This window comes from Balaenoptera musculus, chromosome 5, assembly GCF_009873245.2.
Source record: "Balaenoptera musculus isolate JJ_BM4_2016_0621 chromosome 5, mBalMus1.pri.v3, whole genome shotgun sequence".
NCBI lineage: Eukaryota > Metazoa > Chordata > Mammalia > Artiodactyla > Balaenopteridae > Balaenoptera > Balaenoptera musculus.
In genome coordinates, this window is record NC_045789.1 from 67,014,475 (window position 1) to 67,039,882 (window position 25,408).

Genomic DNA, 25,408 nt, shown 5'->3' on the forward strand with positions numbered 1-25,408 from the left:
CCTCAAGGACCCAGGGGTCCATGGAACACCTCCGAGAACCATTATTTAAAAGAGTATCATATTTTCCGGGGTCCAAGATTAGCACAGTTTTCTAGAGATCATTGGAATCAGTAGAAGGGGGAAAACTCATTGAAATTTTTTCTATACATTATCCAGATTTAGCCGTAATGGACAATTATTTTCATTCATTTAAAAGGTATTTATTATGTGTTCATAGTATATAATTAGGTCCTTGTAGGGGATAGGAAACATGAAAAAATACTGTCTTATTTTCAAATGAACAAGTTAATTAACTTTTCTGAATCTGTTTTCCTGTCTTCAAAATGGGGATTCTATTGTCTGCTAACCCAACAATTAGATGAGATGATTTATTATGTAACATATAAATGTTTGTGAAATTCAACGTGTTCTGTAAAAGGAGGATATAGCATGATAAAATTATTTACTGTCTCCTGGGCAGATAAAAGACATTATAAAAATAATGACCAATGGTCATACAATTGCATATGAAGAGTGTTCTACCAGATTTAGGGGTGGAATTACATTGCCTGTATGATTGCTTCCCGATCATCTTAGTTGGAAAACATGTGACTAGAGTAATGATTTCCAGAAGTGAAAGTGGAGATTGGGGATTTAGTTACCTAGTGATTATGTTGGAGCCTAACTAGTGAATTTCTAAAGGAAATATAACATAAGGGTGATCATCCAGGAAAAGAAAGTAGAATGAGTGAGAGGAGGGTTGAAGGCAGAGTCGTAAGGAACACATCCATTTAGGGGCATGAAGAAGAAGAGAATCTAGAGAAAGAGACAGAAAGAGTTTTTATTGAATTAATAATTCATAGTGCCCGAAAGCCTTAAGGTCACTAAGCAAATATTTCCTTCTTACACTTCATCACCTAAAACAGAACCTGAATTGCCTCTGTTTCTCTGTTTCCTCATCCACAAAATGGGAATCTGAATTTCTAATATCCCATCTTCAAGCATCTGCCCTCTGGCTCTATATTTTTAACTTTAATTGGTGCATCTTTTTCTTCTTTTTTTCTCCTCCTCCTCTTCTTATTAATCTTTATATTTTCTCAACAGAAGGGATCCTCAACATATGAGAATATGGGCTAGGAGTTTAAAAACCCCAAGGGAAGATCCATGGCTGTGGGGTGGGAGTTGCTTTACTTGGAGGCTATTCTTTCCAAGTCAGGGTAGACCCACCAAGGAAAGGCTCCTTACCTGGCAGGCTGGTAATCTGCCCCTTAGATAACAGGGGTAATCTATCTGTTCCTTTCTGTGCTCTCTGCTGAGTTTATAAACACTGATGCAGTGTTTAACTTAGCCTCAGGAAGGCTGCATTTCCAAAGAAAGCCAAACCGTAAATGTTTCTGGTGGTTTTATATTTCACTGTTTTTGTATAAATTTCAGGGAGAGCTGTTTATTTTCTATTTGTGACCTGTGGTCTTGCAGCAGTTATACTTTATTCTGTACTATCCTGAAAACGTATCTTGCAATAGATTTCTCAATTTTGGATCCATTTGATTGAATTGATTCGTATAATTAAAATGATCTTTTCACATTACTTTCTTATTCTGTCTTTGTAATACTATAGAGCTCAAAAATTTGTGTAACAAGAAACATATACTGTTTAAAGGATATCCCAGGAAATCCTTCTTCAGTATTTATAGTGTTACAAAAATGGACATCGATTCCCAGCTGGGTTTTATCCAAGTTTCACTATACAGTTGGCTGTATATACTGCCCTTCAAATCCCTACGGGAGAAGATTTATAATGTCTTCCCTCTTCCCCGCTTTAATAACTTGTTTCAATGCCTAATAGTCATCACGATCGTGGAATTTTTTTCTCATGTCTGACTTAAATCTCTCCACCTGCATGTTAACCATATTTCTTTGTCCTTTGACCTCAGTAGAGGTGGGAAACTGACAGTTATTATTACTCTTTTTTTTTTTTTTTTTAAAGGTTGACTTGCACATTTTATTTTATTTATTTATTTATGGCTGTGTTGGGTCTTCGTTTCTGTGCGAGGGCTTTCTCTAGTTGTGGCAAGTGGGGGCCACTCTTCATCGCGGTGCGCGGGCCTCACTATCGCGGCCTCTCTTGTTGCGGAGCACAGGCTCCAGACACGCAGGCTCAGTAATTGTGGCTCACGGGCCTAGTTGCTCCGCGGCATGTGGGATCTTCCCAGACCAGGGCTCGAACCCGTGTCCCCTGCATTGGCAGGCAGATTCTCAACCACTGCGCCACCAGGGAAGCCCCTATTATTACTCTTATATTTCTTTTTCTGTTGAAAGCCAATGCTTCATCCATTGTACAAATCAGTGATAGTAATAGACTCAGATTTCCCAGAGAAAAATACTGGTCTGTTGATTCCACATGAAACAGACATTATTTTATATCAGAACCGAGAGACTATTTAAAAAGTAAAATAGTCTTTAAAATTCATATCATAACATTAGTAAAATAAAAAGTAATTGTCTATCCCCCCTCCCTATCATCTTACTCTTCAATGTAACCTTTGCTCCGAAATCAGTATCTTGCCTTCCAGGCCTTTTCTATGTAATTAGGTAAGAAAGTAAGTAAATAAGCAAGTAAACAAACAATGAGAAAAATAAAATAAAGGTGCATACTAAGAATATGGCAATGTGGTTTCCATTGTGACTTTTTTTTTTTTTCTCTCTCTCTTATTAGAGTTTTGGCTACCCAGTGTAAAATACCATGAAGGAAACTTAATTATACAGTTGTGCCAGGTTTTAAACATTGTATGTATACTTTTAAAATTATGTTAAGTTTGATCATATTTAAAATGTGTGGTTAAATTGATACAACCATGGAAAACTGTTTGGCAGTATCAACTTTAGATACGTGTACACTGATCCAGTGGTTTCACACCTGGGCATGTATCCAATGGAAATGAGTCTAGCAAAAGGTATGTAGTAGAATGTTCATAGCATCATTATTTATAATGGCCCTGAACTATAAAACCTAAATATCCTTCAAAGTAGAATGGATAGAGAAACTATTATAGTCATATAGAACAATAAAACACAGTGAAAAAGAAGATTGAGATTTTGGATGATGTTGAATTAAAAAAGCTAGATACAAAATAGTATATCCGTATACTTCTGTTTATATGACGTTCAAAAGCAGACAAAAAAGTGAGTTGTGTTGAGAGAGTTAAAAGTGATGGTTTGCTGTTGTGAGCTTATTGACTAGGTAGGTATTGACAGAATCTTCTAGAGTTCTGGACATATTCCATACCTTGATCTGGGTGGTGGTTACGTGGATAGTTGTGTGTGTAACAGTGAACAGAACTACATACTTAAGATGTGTAAGCTTTACTTTATGTTATACCCCTCACTTTTCACCTCCATTATACCTGAGGCTTCTGAGTCTGAAATTGGTTGTATCTTCTGGGCAGATGGCCCTTCGTTGCTGCAGTGCCTTGTCACATATTCTAGGCAAAGCCTTTGGTTGGGGGGGAGGGGAGGAAGCTTATTTTTACTGTTTGTTTTGCTGCATGATTTAGTACTCTTCTATTCCTCTGTTACTTCAATTAAAAAAATTTTTTTAGTGCATGACCATAGTATTATTACATATAAAAAAGCCAGAATTCTATTATAGCTATAATTACCTGAATGTTCTCATTTCTGCTATTTCTCAGTTTACTGGTATAACTAAGTACAGTTATATCTCCCAACTGAAAATTTTATTCAGGCTGTATTCTAATATGTATGGATTTATAGCTGTATATCTTTTTCATAACTGGGGAAATTTGAGTATAGTCTCTCTTCTTGAGATGATGAAAATGTTCTCAAATTATATAGTGGTGATGATTGCATAACTCTGTGAATATAGTAAAAATTAGTGAATTGTACATTTTAAGGGTGAATTTTATGGTATGTGAGTTAAAGCTCATAAAGCTCTTGTTAAAAAAGAAGCTCTTAGAAATAAGGATATTATTGTAAAAATAAAATTCCGCCAAAGTTTAAAGATAAATCAAGAAAATTTCCTAAAATATAGAAAGAACAGGACATTGAAAATATGATACCAAAGATAAAAGATATAGAGAACCAAGTCAGGAGGCCCAAGAACTATTAGAAGTTTCAGAAAGAGAGAGAAAGCAGAGGACAGGAAACTAGCAAAGAAAGAATGTAAGAGTTTCCCAGATGTGAAGAAAGACATATCAAGTATATAGAATAGGCTTAACTGAAAAGCAAGTGGAAAGAATAAAAACCCTCTAAACTAGACACAATCACTGTGACTCCTCAGAGTTACAAGAGAATGAAAGGATCCTATGGACCTCAAGATGGAAAAAAGAAGCTTATCTACAAAGAAACAAGAATGAGACTAGCACACATTTCTTATGAGCAACCCTGAGCCAGAAGATAATGAAGCAATGCATTATTTTCAACCTAGAATTGTAGATCCAGATAAACTGTTATTAAACTTCGAGGGCAAGAAAAAGCCTTTTCAGAGGTAAGAGAACTTTGCTTTCCACACATCTTTTCCGAGGAAGTTACTTGAGGGTGTCCAGCAAAACAAGGCAGTATAGCAGGAAAAAAAAATCAGGGACTTAGCGAAGCAGTGTTCCAATAGAGGAGAGCAATAAAAGGCGTTCCAGGCTGCTGACTGTTCAAAAAGGCCTAAAGAACAATCTGCCCATGATGGAACTGGGGAATGAAGGAGTTTGCTAGTAAAGTATTCAGGGAGGGGAAAAAAAAAAGAACAAAAAACCCCACAAATCAACTATACCTCAATTAAAAACAAACAAACAAACAACACAACACGGACTTCAAAGATAAGACAGTGTATTTGAAATTAGGAGACTTTACAACTTTGATTAAAGCAGGGAATGCTCTTTCCCCACCCCCTCAGAAAAAGCCCATATGCATTCTAGGATCCAAGTGTATTATATGCATAAGGAAATGTAATCATAGCTTGTACATTGGGTCTGTCATTAATAGTTATATAGTTTATAATGATACAAACACTATTGACTAATTTTGAAGTTTTCGAATCATGCTATAGAAAACGCACATTAGACTAAATTATGGTTACAAAACAAAATATAAATGCTATCAATCTTGACCGGATGAAAATAAAAGTACAGATGATTTGGAAGATGAAAGGGGGAAATATGAAGTAGAGGGAAGGGTAAGGGGAACTAATATCCTCTGCTTAGAAGACGAAAAGCCATAGCATGCCATCTGTAGTTAACAGAACAAAGAAGAAAGTTTAAGTATGTAATGTAAGTTACAAAGATAACCAACAGATGGGGAGGAAAAGTGCTTGAAGTCTTGTCTGCTTATGGACTATCTCACGATCTCTTTGTTGTGTGTTCCTTTCCCTTTTTAATTCCTTTTTGTCTTTCTGGTGAAATGAGAAGAGGATGTAAACCGATGTGTTCATGCTACCCTCTGAACCTTTCGTACATTATTTACAAAACTCCGAAACCATCTTTTGTACACAAGATTCTGGCTCTCTCTTGACAGCTGTTGAATTAACATTTGAAATTTTCCCTGACAGTGCTGCCCACCAACCAACAGTTTAATTTTAGTAGAGTTGCCGCCTTTGTCTACATATTAGTATAAGTGCTTTTGCTATAATTTACACGCATTCCTGGAAAACTTGATTTGCAAAATCACATACTAGTTATCAGGGCTCGTGATAAAAAAAATATCATTAGCAGAAGCCCATTCAAAAATCGATACAAATTTATAATTAGAGCACTAACGTAAACGATAAAAATACTAGCACAGTTAAAAAGATTGGCCAAATTTCTATAGATAAAGACTATAGATAAAGAAACGTTACCGCATATATGGGACTTTATGTGAACAGAAGAGTTGAAGGTAGCTCACTGGAAGGTAATGTAAAGAGGAGCTGAGGCTGTTTGGTTATAGAGGCAAAGGCAAAATGCACTGAAGGTCAGGGAGAACCAAACAGGAAGCACTCCCAAGACAGTGCACGGGGCCAAGCAGAGCCAAGAAGAACTAGGAATGTAATCAGTGCTCAGCTCCTCTTGTGGCTTGCAGAGTTCAGCTATGTTTGTTTACTTTGTGTTCAGCTGCTCTTATTTGGCGGCACAAAATGTTACAATGAGAAAAAATGACAAATGAAGAGATATTTTTGTGTAATATTAAAATTATTCATGTTTGCCAGTTATGTGTGAGTTAATAAACCAGAGTTTTAACAGAACATGTTATATTTAAATATTTTAATATACTTTGCCTTTATTACATTAGAAAAATGATTAAAAAGGAGAAAAATGAAATGCTGATATTTGATTTCTGGAAATACATGTCTTAAAACATAACTTTGGGGACTTCCCTGGTGGCGCAGTGGTTAAGAATCCACCTGCCAATGCAGGGGACATGGGTTCGATCCCTGGTCCGGGAAGATCCCACATGCCGCGGAGCAGCTAAGCCCGTGCGCCGCAACTACTGAGCCTGTGCTCTAGAGCCCATGTGCCACAACTACTGAAGCCCATGTGCCTAGAGCCTGTGCTCCACAACAAGAGAAGCCACCGCAATGAGAAGCCCATGCACCGCAACGAAGAGTAGCCCCCGCTCGCCGCAACTAGAGAAAGCCAGCCCGCGCGCAGCAGCGAAGACCCAATGCAGCCAAAAATAAATAAATAAATTTCTTAAAAAACAAAAAACAAAAAAAGCCCCCCCAAACATAACTTTGTTTATTCACATTTCACACACTGGGTTTTCATTCATGTTTTCAGGACAATGATGAATAAAAAACATGCAATGACAGTATTATCATTTGTTATAGAGTTTTTTTTTTTTTAAGAAAACATTTAGTAGCTAAATATGCTATTTTAGACAAAATTTCTGATGGTTACTTCTACCATTAAGACACAATTTGGGGATTAAATCAAACCTAGCACTGACAGAATACATTTTTTTTTTTTAAAGAAAATCAACAAAGAATCATATATGTGTAGATATTTTAAATATATCTTACCAAGCCACAAAACAGGTTCAGAAAGTTATAGTTTATCAAATGTATATAGTAAATGGAAGAGTAAGTTCCATAATTCATTTGAATACAATGGAATTCAATATTGTAAGGATCACAGACAATATAAAAATATTAAATCCTTTTATTTTCCAAATATGTCCCCTTTCTCCCAAGAGATAATTCTATTTCAATAAGAGTTTCAAAATATACATAGAACTGATGGTTGTTAAAGTTTTGTGTTTGTTTCTTAACTAAATTTAAATCTGAAACCCGTTTCACTTCCTTAAAAACTTTAAAAAAGAAAAAGAAAGCCTAATAGATTTTCTTACTTGAAAACTATTTTTCAAATTTCAAAATTGTCCCTTTTCAAAGAGTTGTTATGTATTACGCAGTTTTGATATAAAATACCCCTTGTTTTTAGGACTTTAAAAAAATGTGTTGCAAAGCCTTCTTGGGTTGACATTTTAAAATCACCATGTAAATCTGCCTGACGAGTTTTTTTTTTTGGTAATATGAGATGTGAATAAATGTTCTATTACTTTTTCAACACCTGGTTCTAGTTGCTTGCAGTTTTAGTTGATACGAACTGCGAAGTTTTCTCAAGTTGTTAGCCTCACAGTATAGCATTTTTGGTAGTCAGGCAGTTGATTTTGACTTGTTTTATGTAAGATTGTGATTAAATTTATATTTAAAACGTGTCACTAGCCTATATTTTAAAGCATTTGTGTGAAGTACTCTTTTACTAAATTCCAATTAACATGTTATGAATTTTTACCAAAAAACCCCCCTGCTTTCATGACATATATAAGGAAGTGTCAATGGCTTGTGTATGTAAGAAAAAGGTATACAGAGGGGAACAGAATGGAGCAGCAAAGGTGAATAATTGCTGATTCACAAGGTAGTGTTCTGTTGGCATTTCCTGTTATGAAATATATCCATTTGTTCCTTTGGATCTCATGCCTTATGTGGGAAGGCAATGTTATGTAAATATGGTCACTGAGTCCAAGTCTGAGCGAGGAAAATGCTAACTGGATAAAAAGTTTAGCTATGTTTTTGAATTGAAGACATTCTTTTTTTAAAAAAAAATTTTATTTATTTATTGACCGCGTTGGGTCTTCGTTGCTGCGCTGGCTTCCTCTAGTTGCGGCGAGCGGGGGCTCCTCCTCTTTGCGGTGCACGGGCTTCTCATTGGCTGGCTTCTCTTGTTGTGGAGCACGGGCTCTAGGGCACGCAGTCTTCAGTAGCTGTGGCACGTGGGCTCAGTAGTTGTGGCGAGGGGGCTCTAGAGCGCAGGCTCAGTAGTTGTGGTGCACAGGCTTAGTTGCTCCACGACATGTGGGATCTTCCCGGACCAGGGATCGAACCCAAGTCCTCTGCATTGGCCATTGGCAGGCGGATTCTTAACCACTGCGCCACCAGAGAAGTCCCTGAATTGAAAACATTCTTATCTTTAAATTGAACATATGGTTATGGCAGTCGAAATCTAAACAGACCTGGTGACTTTCTCTGATGATTTCCATTTCTTGAGGTCTCTCTAAAAGATGGTTATGTTACGAATGGATTGTATGTATTCTGAGCCTTTTAAATTCCTCCTCCTTCAGTCCAGGAGATAGGGTTGGAGAGGTAGGCAATTACATATCACATAGAGCCTTTCATGGTTTCAGGACATTTTAGTTTTTGCTTTAGCAATACTTACCACAGTAATGATTAAGCAATTGTTTGTATAATTGTTTTATGACTTTCTCTCTTGATACACAAAGCTCTGTGTATCCAGGGACCACACTGCGTCACCTGCAGCACAGTGTATAAACAAATAAATGGAGCTCATGGCAATGTTAGATTTGAACCCATTTCATGTGAAAATTTGTTTTCATATATTTATGTTAATATTTAATATGTCAAGATGTTTTTGTGTAAAAATATTAATCATCTGCACAAAAGATCCCCATCCCTTAAGAAGAGAATGACATGTAATGAGCTGAATTAATTAGGAGAGCATCCAGGAATCATTTGCCTTCTTTATTTGTTGGCCATGAGGACAGGTTTTTGTCTGATTTGTTCATGGGTTTATTCTTAGCAGTAAGAACAGTCCCTGGCACAGAAATATATGTTGAGCCAATGGATTAATAAAAGTTAATGACACTCACAACTCAACAGGAAGAAAATAAACAACCTAATAAAAATGAGCAAAAGATTTGAATAGACAGACTTCACCAAAAAAGATATAGGGTGGCAAATAAGCACATGAAAAGACCAACATTATTAGTCATTAGAAAAATACAAATTAAAACCACAGTGAGTTGTTGCTAGGTACCTAATAGAATGGCTAAAACCAAAATAACTGGCAATACCAAGTGCTAGTGAGGATGTGAGGCAATAGAAATCTCATTTGTTGCTGGTGGGACAGCTCACTTTGGAACTTAGTTTGTCGGTTTCTTATAAAGTTAACCATACACTTAACATATGACCCAACAGCCCTAGAAATTTACTTAAGAAAAATGAAACCATATGTCCACAGACACATACACACATAAAAACCTGTACAAAGATGTTTGTGAAGGCTTTATTCACAACTTCTTTCTTTCTTTTTTTTGGAAAATGTTGGTGGACTTTGATTTGTGAATCTTTTTCAATTTATTTTTATTTATTTTTTAAATTAATTTTTATTGAAGTATAGCTGCTTTACAATGTTGTGTTAGCTTCTACTGCACAGCAAAATGAATCTGCCATACATATACATATATCCCCTCCCTTTTATTTCCCTCCCATTTAGGACACCACAGTGCATTAAGTAGAGTTCCCTGTGCTATACAGTATGTTCCCCTTGGTTGTCTATTTTATACATGGTATCAATAGTGTATATGTGTCAATCCCAATCTCCCAATTTCTTCCACCCCACCCCTTTCCCTCTTGGTATCCATACATTTGTACTCTATGTCTGTGTCTCTATTTCTGCTTTGCAAATAAGGTCATTGATACCATTTTTCTAGATTCCACATATATGCTTTAATATGCGATATTTGTTTTTCTCTTTCTGATTTACTTCACTCTGTATGACACTTCCTAGGTCCATCCACGTCTCTACAGATGACCCAATTTCATTCCTTTTTATGGCTGAGTAGTATTCCATTGTATGTATGTACCACATCTTCTTTATCTGTTCCTCTGTTTATGGACATTTCGGTTGCTTCCATGTCCTGGCTATTGTAAATAGCGCTTCTGTGAACATTGGGGTGCCTGTGTCTTTTTGAATTATGGTTTTCTCTGGGTATATGCCAAGTAGTGGGATTGCTGGGTCATATGGTAGTTGTATTTTTAGTTTTTTAAGGAACCTCCATACTGTTTTGCATAGTGGCTGTATCAATTTACATTCCCACCAAAAGTGTAAGAAGGTTCCCTTTTCTCCACACCCTCTCCAGCATTTATTGTTTGTAGATTTTTTGATGATGGCCATTCTGACCAGTGTGAGGTGATACCTCATTGTAATTTTGATTTGTACAGGATAGAAAGCCCAGAGATAAACCCATGCGCCTATGGCCACCTAATCTATGACAAGGGAGGCAAAAATATACAATGGAGAAAAGACAGCCTCTTCAATAAGTGGTGCTGGGAAAACTGGACAGCTACATGTAAAAGAATGAAATTAGAACACTCCCTAACACCATACACAAGAATAAATTCATAATGGATTAAAGACCTAAATGTAAGGCCAGACACTATAAAACTCTTAGAGGAAAACATAGGAAGAACACTCTTTGACATAAATTGCAGCAAGATCTTTTTTGACCCACCTCCTAGAGTAATGAAAATAAAAACAAAAATAAACAAATGGGACCTAATGAAACTTAAAGCTTTTGGACAGCAAAGGAAACCATAAACAAGACGAAAAGACAACCCTCAGAATGGAAGAAAATATTTGCAAACGAAGCAACTGACAAAGGATTAATCTCCAAAATATACAAGCAGCTTATGCAGTTCAATATCAAAAAAACAAACAGCCCAATCAAAAAATGGGTGGAAGGGCTTCCCTGGTGGCGCAGTGGTTGAGAATCCGCCTGCCAATGCAGGGGACACGGGTTCGAGCCCTGGTCTGGGAAGATCCCACATGCCACGGAGCAACTGGGCCCGTGAGCCACAATTACTGAGCCTGCGCGTCTGGAGCCTGTGCTCTGCAACAAGAGAGGCCGCGATGGTGAGAGGCCTGCGCACCGCGATGAAGAGTGGTCCCCACTTGCCGCAACTAGAGAAAGCCCTCGCACAGAAACGAAGACTCAACACAGTCATAAATAAATAAATAAATAAATAAATAAGAGAACGTGAATTTCTTTAAAAAAAAAAAAAAATGGGTGGAAGACCTAAATAGACATTTCTCCAAAGAAGACATACAGATGGACAACAAACACATGAAAAGCTGCTCAACATCACTAATTATCATAATTTCTAAAAATTGGAAAAAACTCAAATGATCATTAACCGGTGAATGGATAAATGGCTAAACAAACCATGGCACATTCATACAATGGATTACTACTCAGCAAGAAAATGGAGCAAACTACCTATATAAGCAACAACATGAATGAACATCAAATACCTTATGCTAAAGTGAAAGAAGCCAGACTCAAAAGGCTACATACTATATGATTCCACTTATAGAACATTCTGTAAAGGCAAAACTATGGGACAGAAGCCAGATAAATGCAGATAAGTATTCACCAAGGGCTGGGGGTGGGAAAAGAGAATTGACTACAAAGGGGGAAGTTTTTGGAGTAATGGAAATATTCTATATTTTGATTGTGACAGTGCTTACCCAACTACATGCATTTGTCAAAATTCATAGAACTGATTTGAGAACAGCCTGAACCAGAAAAGGATGAATTTTACTGTGTGTAAATTATACCTTAATCAATCTGACTCAAAACCAAGCAGAGAAAGGGTTAATGAGGCTCTTCTGTATTAGTACTTAAGCAAGCAAATCATTAGCTTGCTGCTTGAGAATGAGGAATGAACTATGCTTCACCAAGGGACCAAAGAAACTAGTGAGACTCAGCTCCGTGCTCATCATTCCCACTGTTTTTATTCTTTACATGCTCACCCTGATAAACAGGTAATAAGGCACTTCAGAATCCTTAATGTCTTCAAAATATGTAATGAAAAGATAGATTATGTTGCAGGCTTATAAGTTTCTTGAAACAAGGTCTTTATTTTTTGTGTATTATAGTCTGTAGCAAAACCATCAATTGACAAATGCCATTTAGCACCGTGTAAGACACTGAACTCTCACTTATTTGCTACTCCATAGAGTTGCTGTGAAAATCAGAAGAGGACATACTTGCACTGTATAAACGATAAAGTGCTAAATAAATACAGGTGGTCTCATTGCCAAATATTAACAAACCTAGACATAACAAACAAACTGGGATTTCAGGCATCAGAGAGTAAACCACAAACAGGGTGTAGGTAAGATGTAAAGGAAAGAATTACTTGACTTGCATCTATGTTTGGCCCCATTGCCATCTTCTTGCCCAATGAGGAGAATCTGTGGTTCAGGAGTTCAGTCCATAGCATTGATGAATGGCAGGAGTGAAATTTGACATATTAGAGTGGGAAGCGACTAAATGGAAGGACTGCTATAGGCAAAAGTTGGACTTAGAAGCTCTGAAAGAGTGAATCTTCAACAGGTGGTTTTTTGTTTGTTTTTGTTTGTTTGTTTTGGTACTCCAGTCTTTTATGAAGTGGGGGTCTCGTTCTAGATAGAGGTGACCATTGTAGTAAATGTGCTGTGTCACCCATACCAAACCATTTCTTCTGATACCTCATCTTCCAGGGTTATTGCCACTCTAGTTCTCCATACATTTTTGTTCCATAAACAGCCAGCTTTTATGCTCATGAATATTGTCATGAACCTACAGATATCAGTGATAAAGTTTTAGCTATAGTCATAACAGATTTCTCCTTTATATACATACGCACACAATTAGAAACCTTACTTTTGTGCCTTTTAGATTGCTATATCATTTGTCTTGGAGAGGTACTCCATGTTGAGCTCAAGAAATATTTATTCATATGACTTTATTTGATAACTTATTTATGGGGTACTTCAGAATTATAAAATGAATTCTACTAGCAACATGGCCTTGGCAAGATCACTTAACGTGTGTTTTCTTGCTTGCAAAACGCAGTTAGTAGTTTCAACTTTGCTGTTGTCACCATGTTGTTTTAAGAGTCACAATAGCTTCGGCAAGCTTGCAGTTTACTCTGAAGTTTTGTGTTGATGTAAGGCAGTAGTATTTTTTTATTTTATTTTATCTTATTTATTTATTTATTTTGGCTGCATTGGGTCTTCGTTGCTGTGCGCAAGCTTTCTCTAGTTGTGGTGAGCGGGGCTACTCTTTGTTGCGGTGCGTGGGCTTCTCATTGCGGTGGCTTCTCTTGTTGCGGAGCATGGGCTCTAGGCATGCGGGCTTCAGTAGTTGTGGCATGCGGGCTTCAGTAGTTGTGGCTCGCGGGCTCTAGAGCACAGGCTCGGTAGTTGTGGTGCACGGGCTCAGTTGCTCTGCGGCATGTGGGATCTTCCCAGACCAGGGATCGAACCCATGTCCCCTGCATTGGCAGGTGGATTCTTAACCACTGTGCCACCAGGGAAGCCCTGCAGTAGTATTATTAATGGCATTCTCTTCATTATTTTTACCACTCCCAGAAGAGGGTACACTGATAAATTGTATGTTTTTCCAGGGAGAGTCACTCCGGGACAGCTCATGTCCTATATTCATCTCTTCAAGAACAACCTCAAAGCTCTAGGGAATCACTGTGGGCTCCTACAGCTTGGGCTGGCCACTGTTCAAACTCTGAAACACCCGCAGACTGCCAAGTGGGACAACTTTCTGGCTTTTGAAAGGCTCCTTCTCCAGGTATGTTGCTCTGGGAGCTTCTTGGGATATTAATAATTAAAGATTTTAATTCCAGGGAAAAACTTTGATATTTATTATAATCTTAGTAATAAATCATATTGTTGACATATGTCCTATATCATATTCTCTAAGTGCCCCCAATTTAAAATTCAAGTAGCAGTTTGTTTCTATATCTACTTTCTTTTTTTTTTTTGACAGTAACGTCTTTGGCTTCTCACTCAACACTTAGAATGTTTTTTGAGTATTTGACTAAACTTTGAAGATCTCTTTTCAGTTTTATGCAGTTTGGACCTTTCTTGATCTTCATGGCATCTTTATTTAATCCTTGCTACTTTTCCTGTAGAATATTGCTACTGTTTACATTTCTTCTGACACTACTTTCTTTTTTTTTTGTTTCTTTTTTTTTTTAATGTTTACAATAAGTGGTCTTTTTTTTTTTTAAAGTTTCATTTTATTTATTTTATTTATGGCTGTGTTGGGTCTTTGTTTCTGTGTGAGGGCTTTCTCTAGTTGTGGCGAGCGGGGGCCACTCTTCATCGCAGTGCGCGGGCCTCTCACTATCGCGGCCTCTCTTGTTGCACAGCACAGGCTCCAGACACGCAGGCTCAGTAATTGTGGCTCATGGGCCCAGCTGCTCCACGGCATGTGGGATCTTCCCAGACCAGGGCTCGAACCCGTGTCCCCTGCATTGGCAGTTAGATTCTCAACCACTGCGCCACCAGGGAAGCTCCTGACACTACTTTCTAATCCTTAAACAACATATAGCATGTGGCTTAAAAATGATGCTTATAATAGACGAAAGGGAGGCAAACTCCATTTGTAATTTTCTTTTTTGTTTTAAAGTATTAGCTTATTTATTTATTTATTTGGATGCTCTGGGACTTAGTTGTGGCACATGGGATCTTCCTTGCCACATGCGGGATCTTTAGTTGTGGCATGCGGGATCTTTTTTTAGTTGCAGCATGTGGGATCTTAGTTGCGGCGTGTGCGATCGAACCGGGGCCCCCTGCGTTGGGAGAGTGGAGTCTTAACCCCTAGACCACCAGGGAAGTCCTCATTTGTAATTTTCATGAAGAGAGATGTATGTGGAGTAGGACCTTTTCACTATTGATAAAATACTTTCATAGGAAACTTTTAAGAAGACGTATTTTTAAAAATTATAAAGTATTTCAAACACATAAAATAATATGACAAATATTTATGTACCTTACACATAGATTCAATATAATTTACTAGTTTTTATGTTTACTTTATATCCTTTTTCATTAAAGAAATAAAATGACATAAAGTTGAAGCGTCTCTGATACTATACCCTTTTCCTGCTCTGATTCTCCTTTTTCCTTTCCCAGGGGTAATCACAAGCTTGATTCCTTGTTTCTATATGTTTATTAAATATTTATTTTTCCATGAATAATACAGAGTATTATGCTATGGGTTTTACTTTTTATGTAAGTGATATCACATTATAAGTATCCCTAAACAACCTGCTTTTCCCTCTCAGCATTCTGTTTTAAGATAATCCAAATTGACATGTATAGATTTGATTATATAAATATTCAATTTATGGAATCCATATTGATGTGTAATTAGACTGTTCCACATTTGTGTGTGTGTGTGTGTGGTTAGAAAGAATGAGATGAGTATCCTGGAACTTGTCTTCTGGCCCACATGTGAGAGAGTGTCTCTAGGGCATATACCTTGGAGAGGATTGTTACTTTGTTGACCATGCATATTGTTGAGTTTACTAAATATCACCAAACTGATTATCAAAGACGTTGAACTAGTTGACCCTTCTGCTAGGACTGGATGACAGTTTGTTTCCCAGCATAGTGTCCAGCACTCAGTATTATCAAATTTAAACATTTTTTTATAATGGGTCAATACTATCTTTGTATAAATTTGCATTTCTCTGGCTACTGATGAGGCTGAGCACCTTCTGTAGTATTTATTAGCTATTCAGTTTTCCTCTTCTATCAATTGCTCATTTTTATACTTATTTATCTATTAGGTAACAGAAAAAACTATTTTATGTCATGCAAATACTTCTCCCAGACTGTGGTTTGGCTTTTAAATTTAATTCCTATATGTTTTATTGTACAAAATTTTTGCATTTGATGTACTCTAGTTAATGAATATTATCTTTTATGGTTTATTCTTATTTATGTTTTATATTAGAAATCTTTTTGTACCCCTAATTTCTAAATATATTGTTCAGTATTTTCCACTAAAAATTAATTTTTGTTTTTGACATTTGAATTTTTGTTTATTTATTTTTAAAGCATCTTTATTGGAGTATAATTGCTTTACAGTAGTGTGTTAGTTTCTGCTTTATAATAAAGTGAGTCAGCCATACATATACATATATCCCCATATCTCGTCCCTCTTGCATCTCCCTCCCACCCTCCCTGACATTTGAATTTTTAATCCACCTGGAATTTATCTTTGTTTATGATATTATTGGGATCTCATTTTCTTTTCCTCCATATGGATAGCCTATTCTCCCCACACCATTTATGAAATATTCCATTGTGCTGTAGATTACTTACCTAACAGTCATTTCCCTCTTTCTCATGTTGGCAGAACACCAGTTTTGTTCCAGTGTCCACTCTTTTCCCACATGATTCAGGCAAATCCTGATTGGTCTCAGACTATATTCATATTCTCATCTCCCCACCTAATGATTGGTTTAGCAGTTCTAGCCTAAGAGAGGCAAAGCGAAGTTTGCTGGAGGTGCTTCTAAGAAAGATCTTCTTTTGCCCTTGTAGAAAAGTATATAATGAAGAAACAAGCTCCTTTTTCTTGATATATGTTTGTGACACTTTGAGTATTTTGTAATAATGAAGGGAGCTCGCTGAGATCCTGAAAAAGATAAACAGAACCTAAATCCTTAAAGATGACTTTGAGTCTTACCTCAAAATATCTTGTTTTGTGAGATGATGATTCTTCTCATTGTTTAAGCCATTTTAGTTGGTTTTCTGTTATTTGGAACCAAAAGATATTCATCCTTTTCTCAATGATACATGATATACTAAGATCTCATATAAAAATAGGTTTGTATCTCACTTTCTAGTCTGTTTCAGTGGTCAGTTTATCCATCACAGAATTAATACCACAGTGTTAAAATTAACATGCCCAGTTTTATGCCTTTCTCTATAAAAGAAACTTACTAGATTTTTTATGGGTATTTTAATGATTTTAATACCAGTTGTAAATTGAATTTTCTAATTGCTCATTGCTGGTGTATTGGAATACTCTTGGCTTGACTTTTGACTGGTGATCACGTGTCCAACAACCTTGCGTTTTGTATTAATATTTGTTTTCCTATTTCTTGCTGTGATTCATTGGTTGTCCTGTATTTCCTCTGCAGGCAATAATATTATCTGTGAATAATGGCAGTTTTGTTACTTCCTTTCCACACTTCATACCACTTTCTTTTTTAGTGCACTGACCAGGCATACTAGGACCCTACTCAACAGAGGCAATGAAAATAGGCATTTTCATCTTATTCCTGACTTTAAAGACAGTTCTAAAATTCTACCATTAGATATTATGTTTAGTTTTGTTTTTAATCAGGCTAGGGAAGTTCCTTCTTAATCTTATTTTGCTGAATTGTTGTTGTTGTTATTGCTGTTTTTATCCTGCCTGAGTGTTGAATTTCACTTAATACAGATTCTGAAATTTTTTAGGTGAATATATATATATGGTTTTTCTCCCATAATCTGTTAATGTGGCGAATTGTATTTATAGTTTTTAAAATAATCATTACTGCATTCCTGGGATAAGTTTAACTTGATCCTACACACACACACACACACACACACACACTGCTAGATTTAGTTTACTAATATTTTATTTACACATTTGCATTTATGCTTGTAGGTGAGATTACCTTATAATTTTTCTTCATTGTGCTGATGTCCAGTTTCGAAACAAAGCTTACAGTAGTTAGGTAAAATAAGAGTGAGTTTCATTTTTTGTATTTGGAGCTATTTGTATAGGAAAGGAATTTTCAGTTGCTTAAAAGTGAAATATGCCTGAATTTAGAATCATGTGGACCTGTTGTGTTGTTGTTAGACTTAGATTTTTACTTCCAATTTGATTACTTAAGTGTTTATAGATCTATTTAATTCTCTGTTTTTTCTTGAGATTATTTTGGTAGTTTATATTCGTTTAAATCCATTCATCTATATTGTCAAATTGGCATAAATTTATTTATAGAATTCTCTTAAAATTTTTAAATCTCCTTTGAATATATAGTTGTAATTCCTTTTTTCAATACCTGGTATTTTTATTGCAAAATTAACTCTCCTTTTGATTTTGGTTCGTATTACCAGAATTTTATTAGTCATTCCAAAGAATCAGCTTTAGTTTTTTTATTTTGATATACTCATTTGTGCTCTGTTTTATTTTTCATTAATTTCTGTTTTTATCTTATTTCCTTTCTTCTGTATTCTTTGGTTTTACTCTGTTGTTCTTTTTTTAACTTCCTATTTTCAAATAATGTATTTAAGATTATGAATATCCCTCTAAATACTGCTGTAGCTTAGTCCAAAAGTTTGACTGTCTTTGTTGTTATTCAGTTCTAAATATTTCACAACTTCTATTATGATTTTCCCTTTGATTTATTTATTATTTAGATTGCATGATATTTTTTAAGTTTATAAATATATGAGGTCTTTTAAAAAAACTTATTTTTACTTGATTATTAGATTGTGGTCAGAGAATGTGTTTTGAATGATATAATCTCCTTATTTATGTGACTTCCTTTGTATGTGATTCATTTCTCTAAATGGTCCACATATACTCAAAAAGAATGTTTATTCTCTAATTGTTTTATGTAGGGTTCCATAAATGTCCCTTAGCTTATAGTAATCATATATAATATATATTAAAATATATATTATTATAATATAAATAATTCAAATAAATATAAATGATTCAAAGATACATTTTAAAAAAATTCTTTATCTCCTTACTTACTAGCTTCTGACAGAAGTGTTTTCAAATTCCCCACTATGATTGTGGATTTATCAATTATTCCTTATATTTTTTCTGTAACTGTATCTATCTATATCACCTATATCTATATCTACTTATTAAAAACCAGGTCACAATTCTAATGTAATGCCACAGGGTTCATTCTAGTTTTCTCCCTTTCCTTATCTGTAAATCCCTTCTGTAGGTAACCAGTCTTCCATTAGCACTGCTGCCCCTCTCACAGGTGCCTTCCTCACCTCACCTGGGCTTGTCTTCCTGCTCCAGGCTATGGCCAGGCCCACAGGGATGTTCTCTTTTACTTCACACAAAGGTGCCCCTATTGAAACCTCTCCACACGAATGCCCTTCCCACCTCACTCAGACTCTGACCTCTGGTGCTGTGCTGCCTGGCCTCCACCTCTTGCATGGGTGCCCTCCTCACCCCTCTCAGGCTCCAGGACCCCACACCAAGCCCCGCTGCTGCTCCCATGGCACAGATGCCCTCTTCCCTCTGTAGGCTCGGACATCCCGTGCCAGAGTATTGCCATTGCCACTCCCCTGTTTGCATGTTCTCACCTCCCTGCTCAGGCTCTGACACTCTATCTTGGGAGATTGCTGTCCCCCAACCTCCCCATGGATGCCTGTCTCACCTCCTTTGGTTCTGACAACCTGTGTAGGGCCACTGCTTCATTCCCCTCCCTTCTCTGCCCACCCCACTCCCTCACAGAGATTCCCTCCTCACCTCACAGGGGCCTTGGTCGCCATTTAGACACACCCCTCATCTTGCTCAGGTTCTGAAACCCTGCACTGGGTCTTCACTGCCGCCAGCCTCTGTGAGGTTCTTTTCTGCCACTTTGGGTTCCAACAACCCCTGCTTAGCTCTGCCACCCACTGTGCGAAGATGCCCTCCTCACCCTCTTTTGATGCTGACACCCTGCACTGGGACGCCCTTGCTTCCCGCCATGCACTGCCCTGGGCTCTGGCAACCTGCTCTAGGCCACTGCTACAGCCTCCTTCCCTCCTCCCGCCCTGCCACCAGGACAGCTCCTCACCCCTGCCCACCACTGATACCCTGTGAGGTGAATCTCTAGCACCAAAATCCAACAGGAGTGTTTCCAAACAAGGCACAGCAGTTTTCTCCCAAGAATGATAATCCTTCAACTCACCAGAAATTTCTGAAGAAACATGATACAGTATTAATTCTATGGCATCTTATATTTATAGTTAATTTTTGGAATCCTTTTCCATGTTAGACTGCCTCAGATGTGACCACGGTACTTGGTGTGTCCTTCTCTCAGCAAGTGGAGAAGGAATAAAAAGACAGGGAAAAAGAAGTAACATTTAAAATGCTAAAACCCCACTTTTATCATAATTGCCATTACCCTGACCAGCACTGAGAACACTCAGTCATTTCTGGGTCCTTATAAGTTAGTGTTTTCGCACAGGTGAACTTATACACCAGCCATAGCAATTGCCCTTTGTTTATGAACAGGCTTATTTTATCTAGTATACACTCATCCATTATTGTAATGAGTCATAATTTATGCTGAGCTGCCCTATTTACGGACTTCGGTATGAAAGTAGAGCATCTGAGTTTATTTCGAGCGTGAGGACAATGTCTAGCTTTTTCCTAAGGGCTTGAGAGCCACCTAATGCAAATCTCAGCCAGCACTGAGAGCTGTTTATTTCTTTGGAGACTCGTTTCCACCACTCTCTCGCCAGCCTCCGTCACTGAACCTCAGTGTTGACTTCATGGCCTAAGTAACCCTGTAGACAACCTTGGTAAAGAAAAAGAAATTGGTCTTGGAAAGGTATAATTAAACACAGGTTACTGCATTCCTTACTCACTGCCATCTCTTGGCTCAGTGGTTCTGGCGATTTAATGACTAGTCAGCAAGAGATCTGGGTACTATTCATAAGACTTATGTTTGACTCAGGCCCTGAAATATGGCAGAAAGATAATACTGTGTGCTCAAAAGAGAAACTTTTTTGATTATTATTGGGAAAAATCTAATAATTATTTGCAGTGAATGTTTTTAAAAACCAAAGGGGATAAAGCATCTTCTCAATTCCTTTTTCTCTCCATTTTCATTAAGGTCCAATATCACAGTCTGTGTTTTAGGCATTCAGTACATATGTGCTAATTAACAAGTAATTCTGTTTCTATTTCAAGTTAAAAAATGTAGAAACGAAGTTGAACCTGAACATGGCGGCATCTATGATTCTATTAATGAATGCATTCACTTTTAAAAGTAGCTTTGCTTTTCTTTCAATCAAAGTACGGATTTACTTAATTTTTTGGTAGCCTTGGAAGAATTCTTTTTTTATTACTATAAAAAAAAAATAAAGTTTGATTTAGCTTCCTCATCTAAATGGGAATAAAGTGCCTACATCATAGTGTTATTGTCAGGATTGGATGAGATTACATATGTATATCACTAAGTACAGTGCTTGACATATAGTAAATGCTCAATAAATAGTAGTCATTATTTATTCTTTTAGCTGAGCCAAAAATATTGCAAATGCCAATTTACTTTATGCAAGTAATAGTTTTAATATACTCTCACCTAGATTTTGTTTTTCTAAACTAAAATTTACTGAGGAAGAATGATACTGTTACATAGAAAACTGTTACTGTCTTTTTACTTACTATTTGATGATGTTTAACAGTATTTTTCTTAAATCCAGGTTTAAATCTCATTGTTTCTACATTGTATATCTGATGTTTTTATGCTAATTGTTTCAAAGAAAAACTTTTATTGACCATAATTTATTGGTGGTTATAAAATGATAGCAAACTTGTAGTAGAGGAAGCAGCTGTGTTTATACTTTCTAAAAAACATACTTTATAAATATATATGTAGTATCTCCAGTTATTTTTTTAGGTAGAATTTACATTTCTAAATAAAAAAAATCCAACTTGGAAAATGACTTTAAATTTTTAAAAAAAATTTTTTGGCTACATTGGGTCTTTGTTGCTGCGAGCAGGCTTTCTCTGGTTGTGGCGAGCAGGGGCTCCTCGTCATTGCGATGCGCGGGCGTCTCATTGCGGTGGCTTTGCTTCTTGCAGAGCACAGGCTCTAGCCATGTGGATTTCAGTAGTTGCAGCATGCGGGCTCAGTAGTTGCGGCACACGGGCCCTAGAGCGCGCAGGCTTCAGTAGTTGTGGCTCGCGGGCTCTAGAGCGCAGGCTCAGTAGTTGTGGTGCACAGGCTTAGTTGCTCCGCGGCATGTGGGATCTTCCCGGACCAGGGATCGAACCTGTGTCCCCTGCATTGGCAGGCGGATTCTTAACCACTGAGCCACCAGGGAAGTCTGGAAAATGACGTTTAAATAAAATATAAATGATTTATACAGCCACTCACGATTTTCCAGGTAAACGTTGCTTTAGTTTTAAATGTTATCTGTCTTTGCAATGAAAAGTCGGCACAGCATTTTATCAGTTGCCAAAGCAGTTTTTAATAGGTAGAATTAGTTTTATTTATGAGATACTAAATTTCAGAGTATCTCTTCTGTACAGATCAAGTTTAACTAAACTAAATGACAGTATGTCTGCTTGTCCTATAGCAAATTGGTGGGTTTTACCTTCTCAGTCCTCTAGAGCTTCTGTTAGGTCCCAAGCCAGATGGCTAGGCTTGGAAATGTAATGGCTCATTTTAGGTCTGTTCCTGACTTCACCAACACCCTGGGAGGTCCTGATTTGTCACTTGCAAAAGTGCTGGTGATATTATTTGGATGAAGAGTGAGGGAAGAGGCAAAAAAAGGTGATCCCTAAAGTCAGACCTGAGTGTTGTTTACAGTTACGGAGATTTTTCATAGGATTTTTGCTGAGAAGGAAAATTGTGGAGCATGTTAAAAGAAAATCTCTTGTTTCTTTACGCTCTACTCTTAACACTTCCGACACCAAATATGTAGGGGTTTTTCCCAGACCAAGCAATCCTCCAACCCACTACTGGGTGTCACACCCACTGGGTATCCTGTAATTCAATTATGACTAACTAAATGGAGTTAGCACAGACCCTGCAGGTTATGGGCTAAGTCCCACAAGACTGCCCCCCACTTTAGACATCAGTTGCAAGTCTGGGCCTCTCATACTTCTGACCAACCTGCTGTCAATCAGGGTTCCCACGACCCCCTCTTTGGGTTCCATAATTTGCCACAATGGCTCACAAAACTCAGGGAAACATTTATATTTTTATTTATTTATTTTTCAACACTTTATTTTTTAATTTGTTATTTTTTTAACATCTTTATTGGAGTATAATTGCTTTATAATGGTGTGTTAGTTTCTGCTGTATAACAAAGTGAATCAGCTGTACATATACATATATCCCCATATCCCCTCCCTCTTGCGTCTCCTTCCCACTCTCCCTATCCCACCCCTCTAGGTGGTCACAGAGCACCGAGCTGATCTCCCTGTGCTATGCGGCTGCTTCCCACTAGCTATCTATTTTACATTTGGTAGTGTATATATGTCCATGCCACTCTCTCACTTCGTCCCAGCTTACCCTTCCCGAAACATTTATTTAAGTTTCAGCTTATTAGAACTCGGGTGAGGTCTGAAAGTGTCCTAAGAGCAGGAGCTTCTGTTCCCGTGGAGTTGGGGTGTCCCACCCTCCCAGCACATGGATGTGTTTACCAGCCCCAAAGCTCTCTAAACTCTATACTGTAGGGATTTTTATGGAGACTTCATCTCGTAGACATGATTAATTATTAACTCAGTCTCTAGCCCTTCTCCCATTCCTGGAGGATGGGGCGGGGGGGGGGGTGTGAAACTGAAAGTCCAAGCTTCTATTCTTGGCTTGGTCTTTCTGGTGACCAGCCCCTATCCAGGAGCTACCCAGGAACCCACCAAGAATCACCTCATTAGAACAAAAGATGCTCCTATCATCCAGGAAATTCCAAGGGATTTCGGAGTTGTGTGTACCAGGAATCAGGGCCCAAGACCAAATACTAGAACACAAGATGCTCCTAGCACCCCTGTTGCTCGGGAAAATACAAGGGTTTTCGGAGCCGTGTGCCAGGAACTGGGGACAGAGGCCAAGTATATGTTTCTTACTGTGTCACAGTGGTTTTCACAGTGTTGCATCAAACTTACTGCAAAGGCCATTTGTCAGAGGAGAACATCCCCCAGCCCACCACCGATTTCCACAAAGAGGGGTTTTCCTAGGCACGCTCTTGGTCTGTCACTGACCCTTTATTCCCTCCTCTCTTACGGAGAGGGGTGTTTTATCCGGTTGGCAAGTCCGGGACAAATGAATGGGCTCAACTCTGTCTTTTCTCCTCTTGGGAGGGGCCCCGCGTGTGGAGAGCACTGTGGGTCTCAGCGCTTTCAGAATCAATCTGCCCTCATCAGCTGGCAGCCTGTTCTTTCTCCACCCTTCTTATTCTTCATAGCAAGCTGGCAGCAGCTTGTTTTGAATGAAATGTCTTAAATATTTTTGGAAAAAGGTTAAATGGGGATTTATCCGTTGCCTCTTTGGACATTTGTATTAAACAGTTGTATACAAAGAGAGGTAGGAATGAACCTAATACAGAAGAAAACTTCTTTTTGATTGAGCTGAAAATAAAGTCATTTTCCATTCTGAAAAGAAAAGGGGCAGCTTTGGCTTGAAGAATACTACCATTTCTTATGGATTCTAAAATATCCATTTTTTTCACATTTTCACATTTCTGAAATTGGGGTGCATCTTGGAATCAATGGCATTTCTCACTCTAAGTGCAGTATTTTTTTCTCTTGCTGGGGTACATAAAATAATGGTGTGTGTTATAATCAGTTGTGTCTTCCAGTCAATGAAATGGGGTTTTGAAAGTAGGAAGTGGATGAAAATTTCCCCAGATCTTGGGTCTGACTTAGTATTTTCCTGACTGTTCTGTTGCCATTGTGTTAAAATAGTGGCATTTGAGTGGCAGATTGCCTTCACCAGCCATGAGTATGACAAAAGATTTGTCACTTGGGATATTCATCTCACTGGAGCACCTTTCATAAGTGAAGAAGGCGGTCTTTCTTTTAGGCAATTTTGTGACTATTAGACTATGCTGTGAATACATCATGATAATTTAAGTAATACTGAATTTTCCCCTAAACTGCCCTAGGACCAAGGAATACATGCTTTGGGGATGATCTGTTAGGCTGGCGCTATTAAGTCTTAGGTTAAGATTTTTATGAGTGGATTCTCGGTAGCTTAAGAATGTGTTGACTTAACTTGGGTCCCTATAGTGAAATATAAGTTGAGTAATATTTAAAATATAATACTAATTTACGATACTAATGTACAAATATTTAATTATTAAATTTACTTATTTTTTTTTACCTGTTTTGTATATAACTCATTTTGATTAAAAATGTATAAGGCATTTTATTTACAACTGCTGATTTCTCATTTGGAACTAAAATTTAGTTAGAACATATACCTGAAATTAGTTAACTTTATTTACGAAATATATACACCCAGAAGCACTATTTAGAACAAGTGAAAAAAATAATAATTTTTGAATACAAAGGCTATACTTGTCTCTCAACTTCTCTAACCATTTGCTTTGTT

General features: G+C 37.4%; 1 protein-coding gene across 3 annotated transcripts in view; it reads left to right on the plus strand.

The window, feature by feature from the left end:
- The window catches only part of SCFD2 (sec1 family domain containing 2), a 396,033-nt gene that overhangs the window by 53,601 nt on the left and 317,024 nt on the right, over positions 1–25,408 (plus strand). For all 3 annotated transcript variants that reach the window (XM_036853764.1, XM_036853765.1, XM_036853766.1), the window contains exon 4: positions 13,712–13,887. In XM_036853764.1, the coding sequence (XP_036709659.1) occupies positions 13,712–13,887 (176 nt within the window). The remainder of the gene's footprint in view (positions 1–13,711; positions 13,888–25,408) is intronic.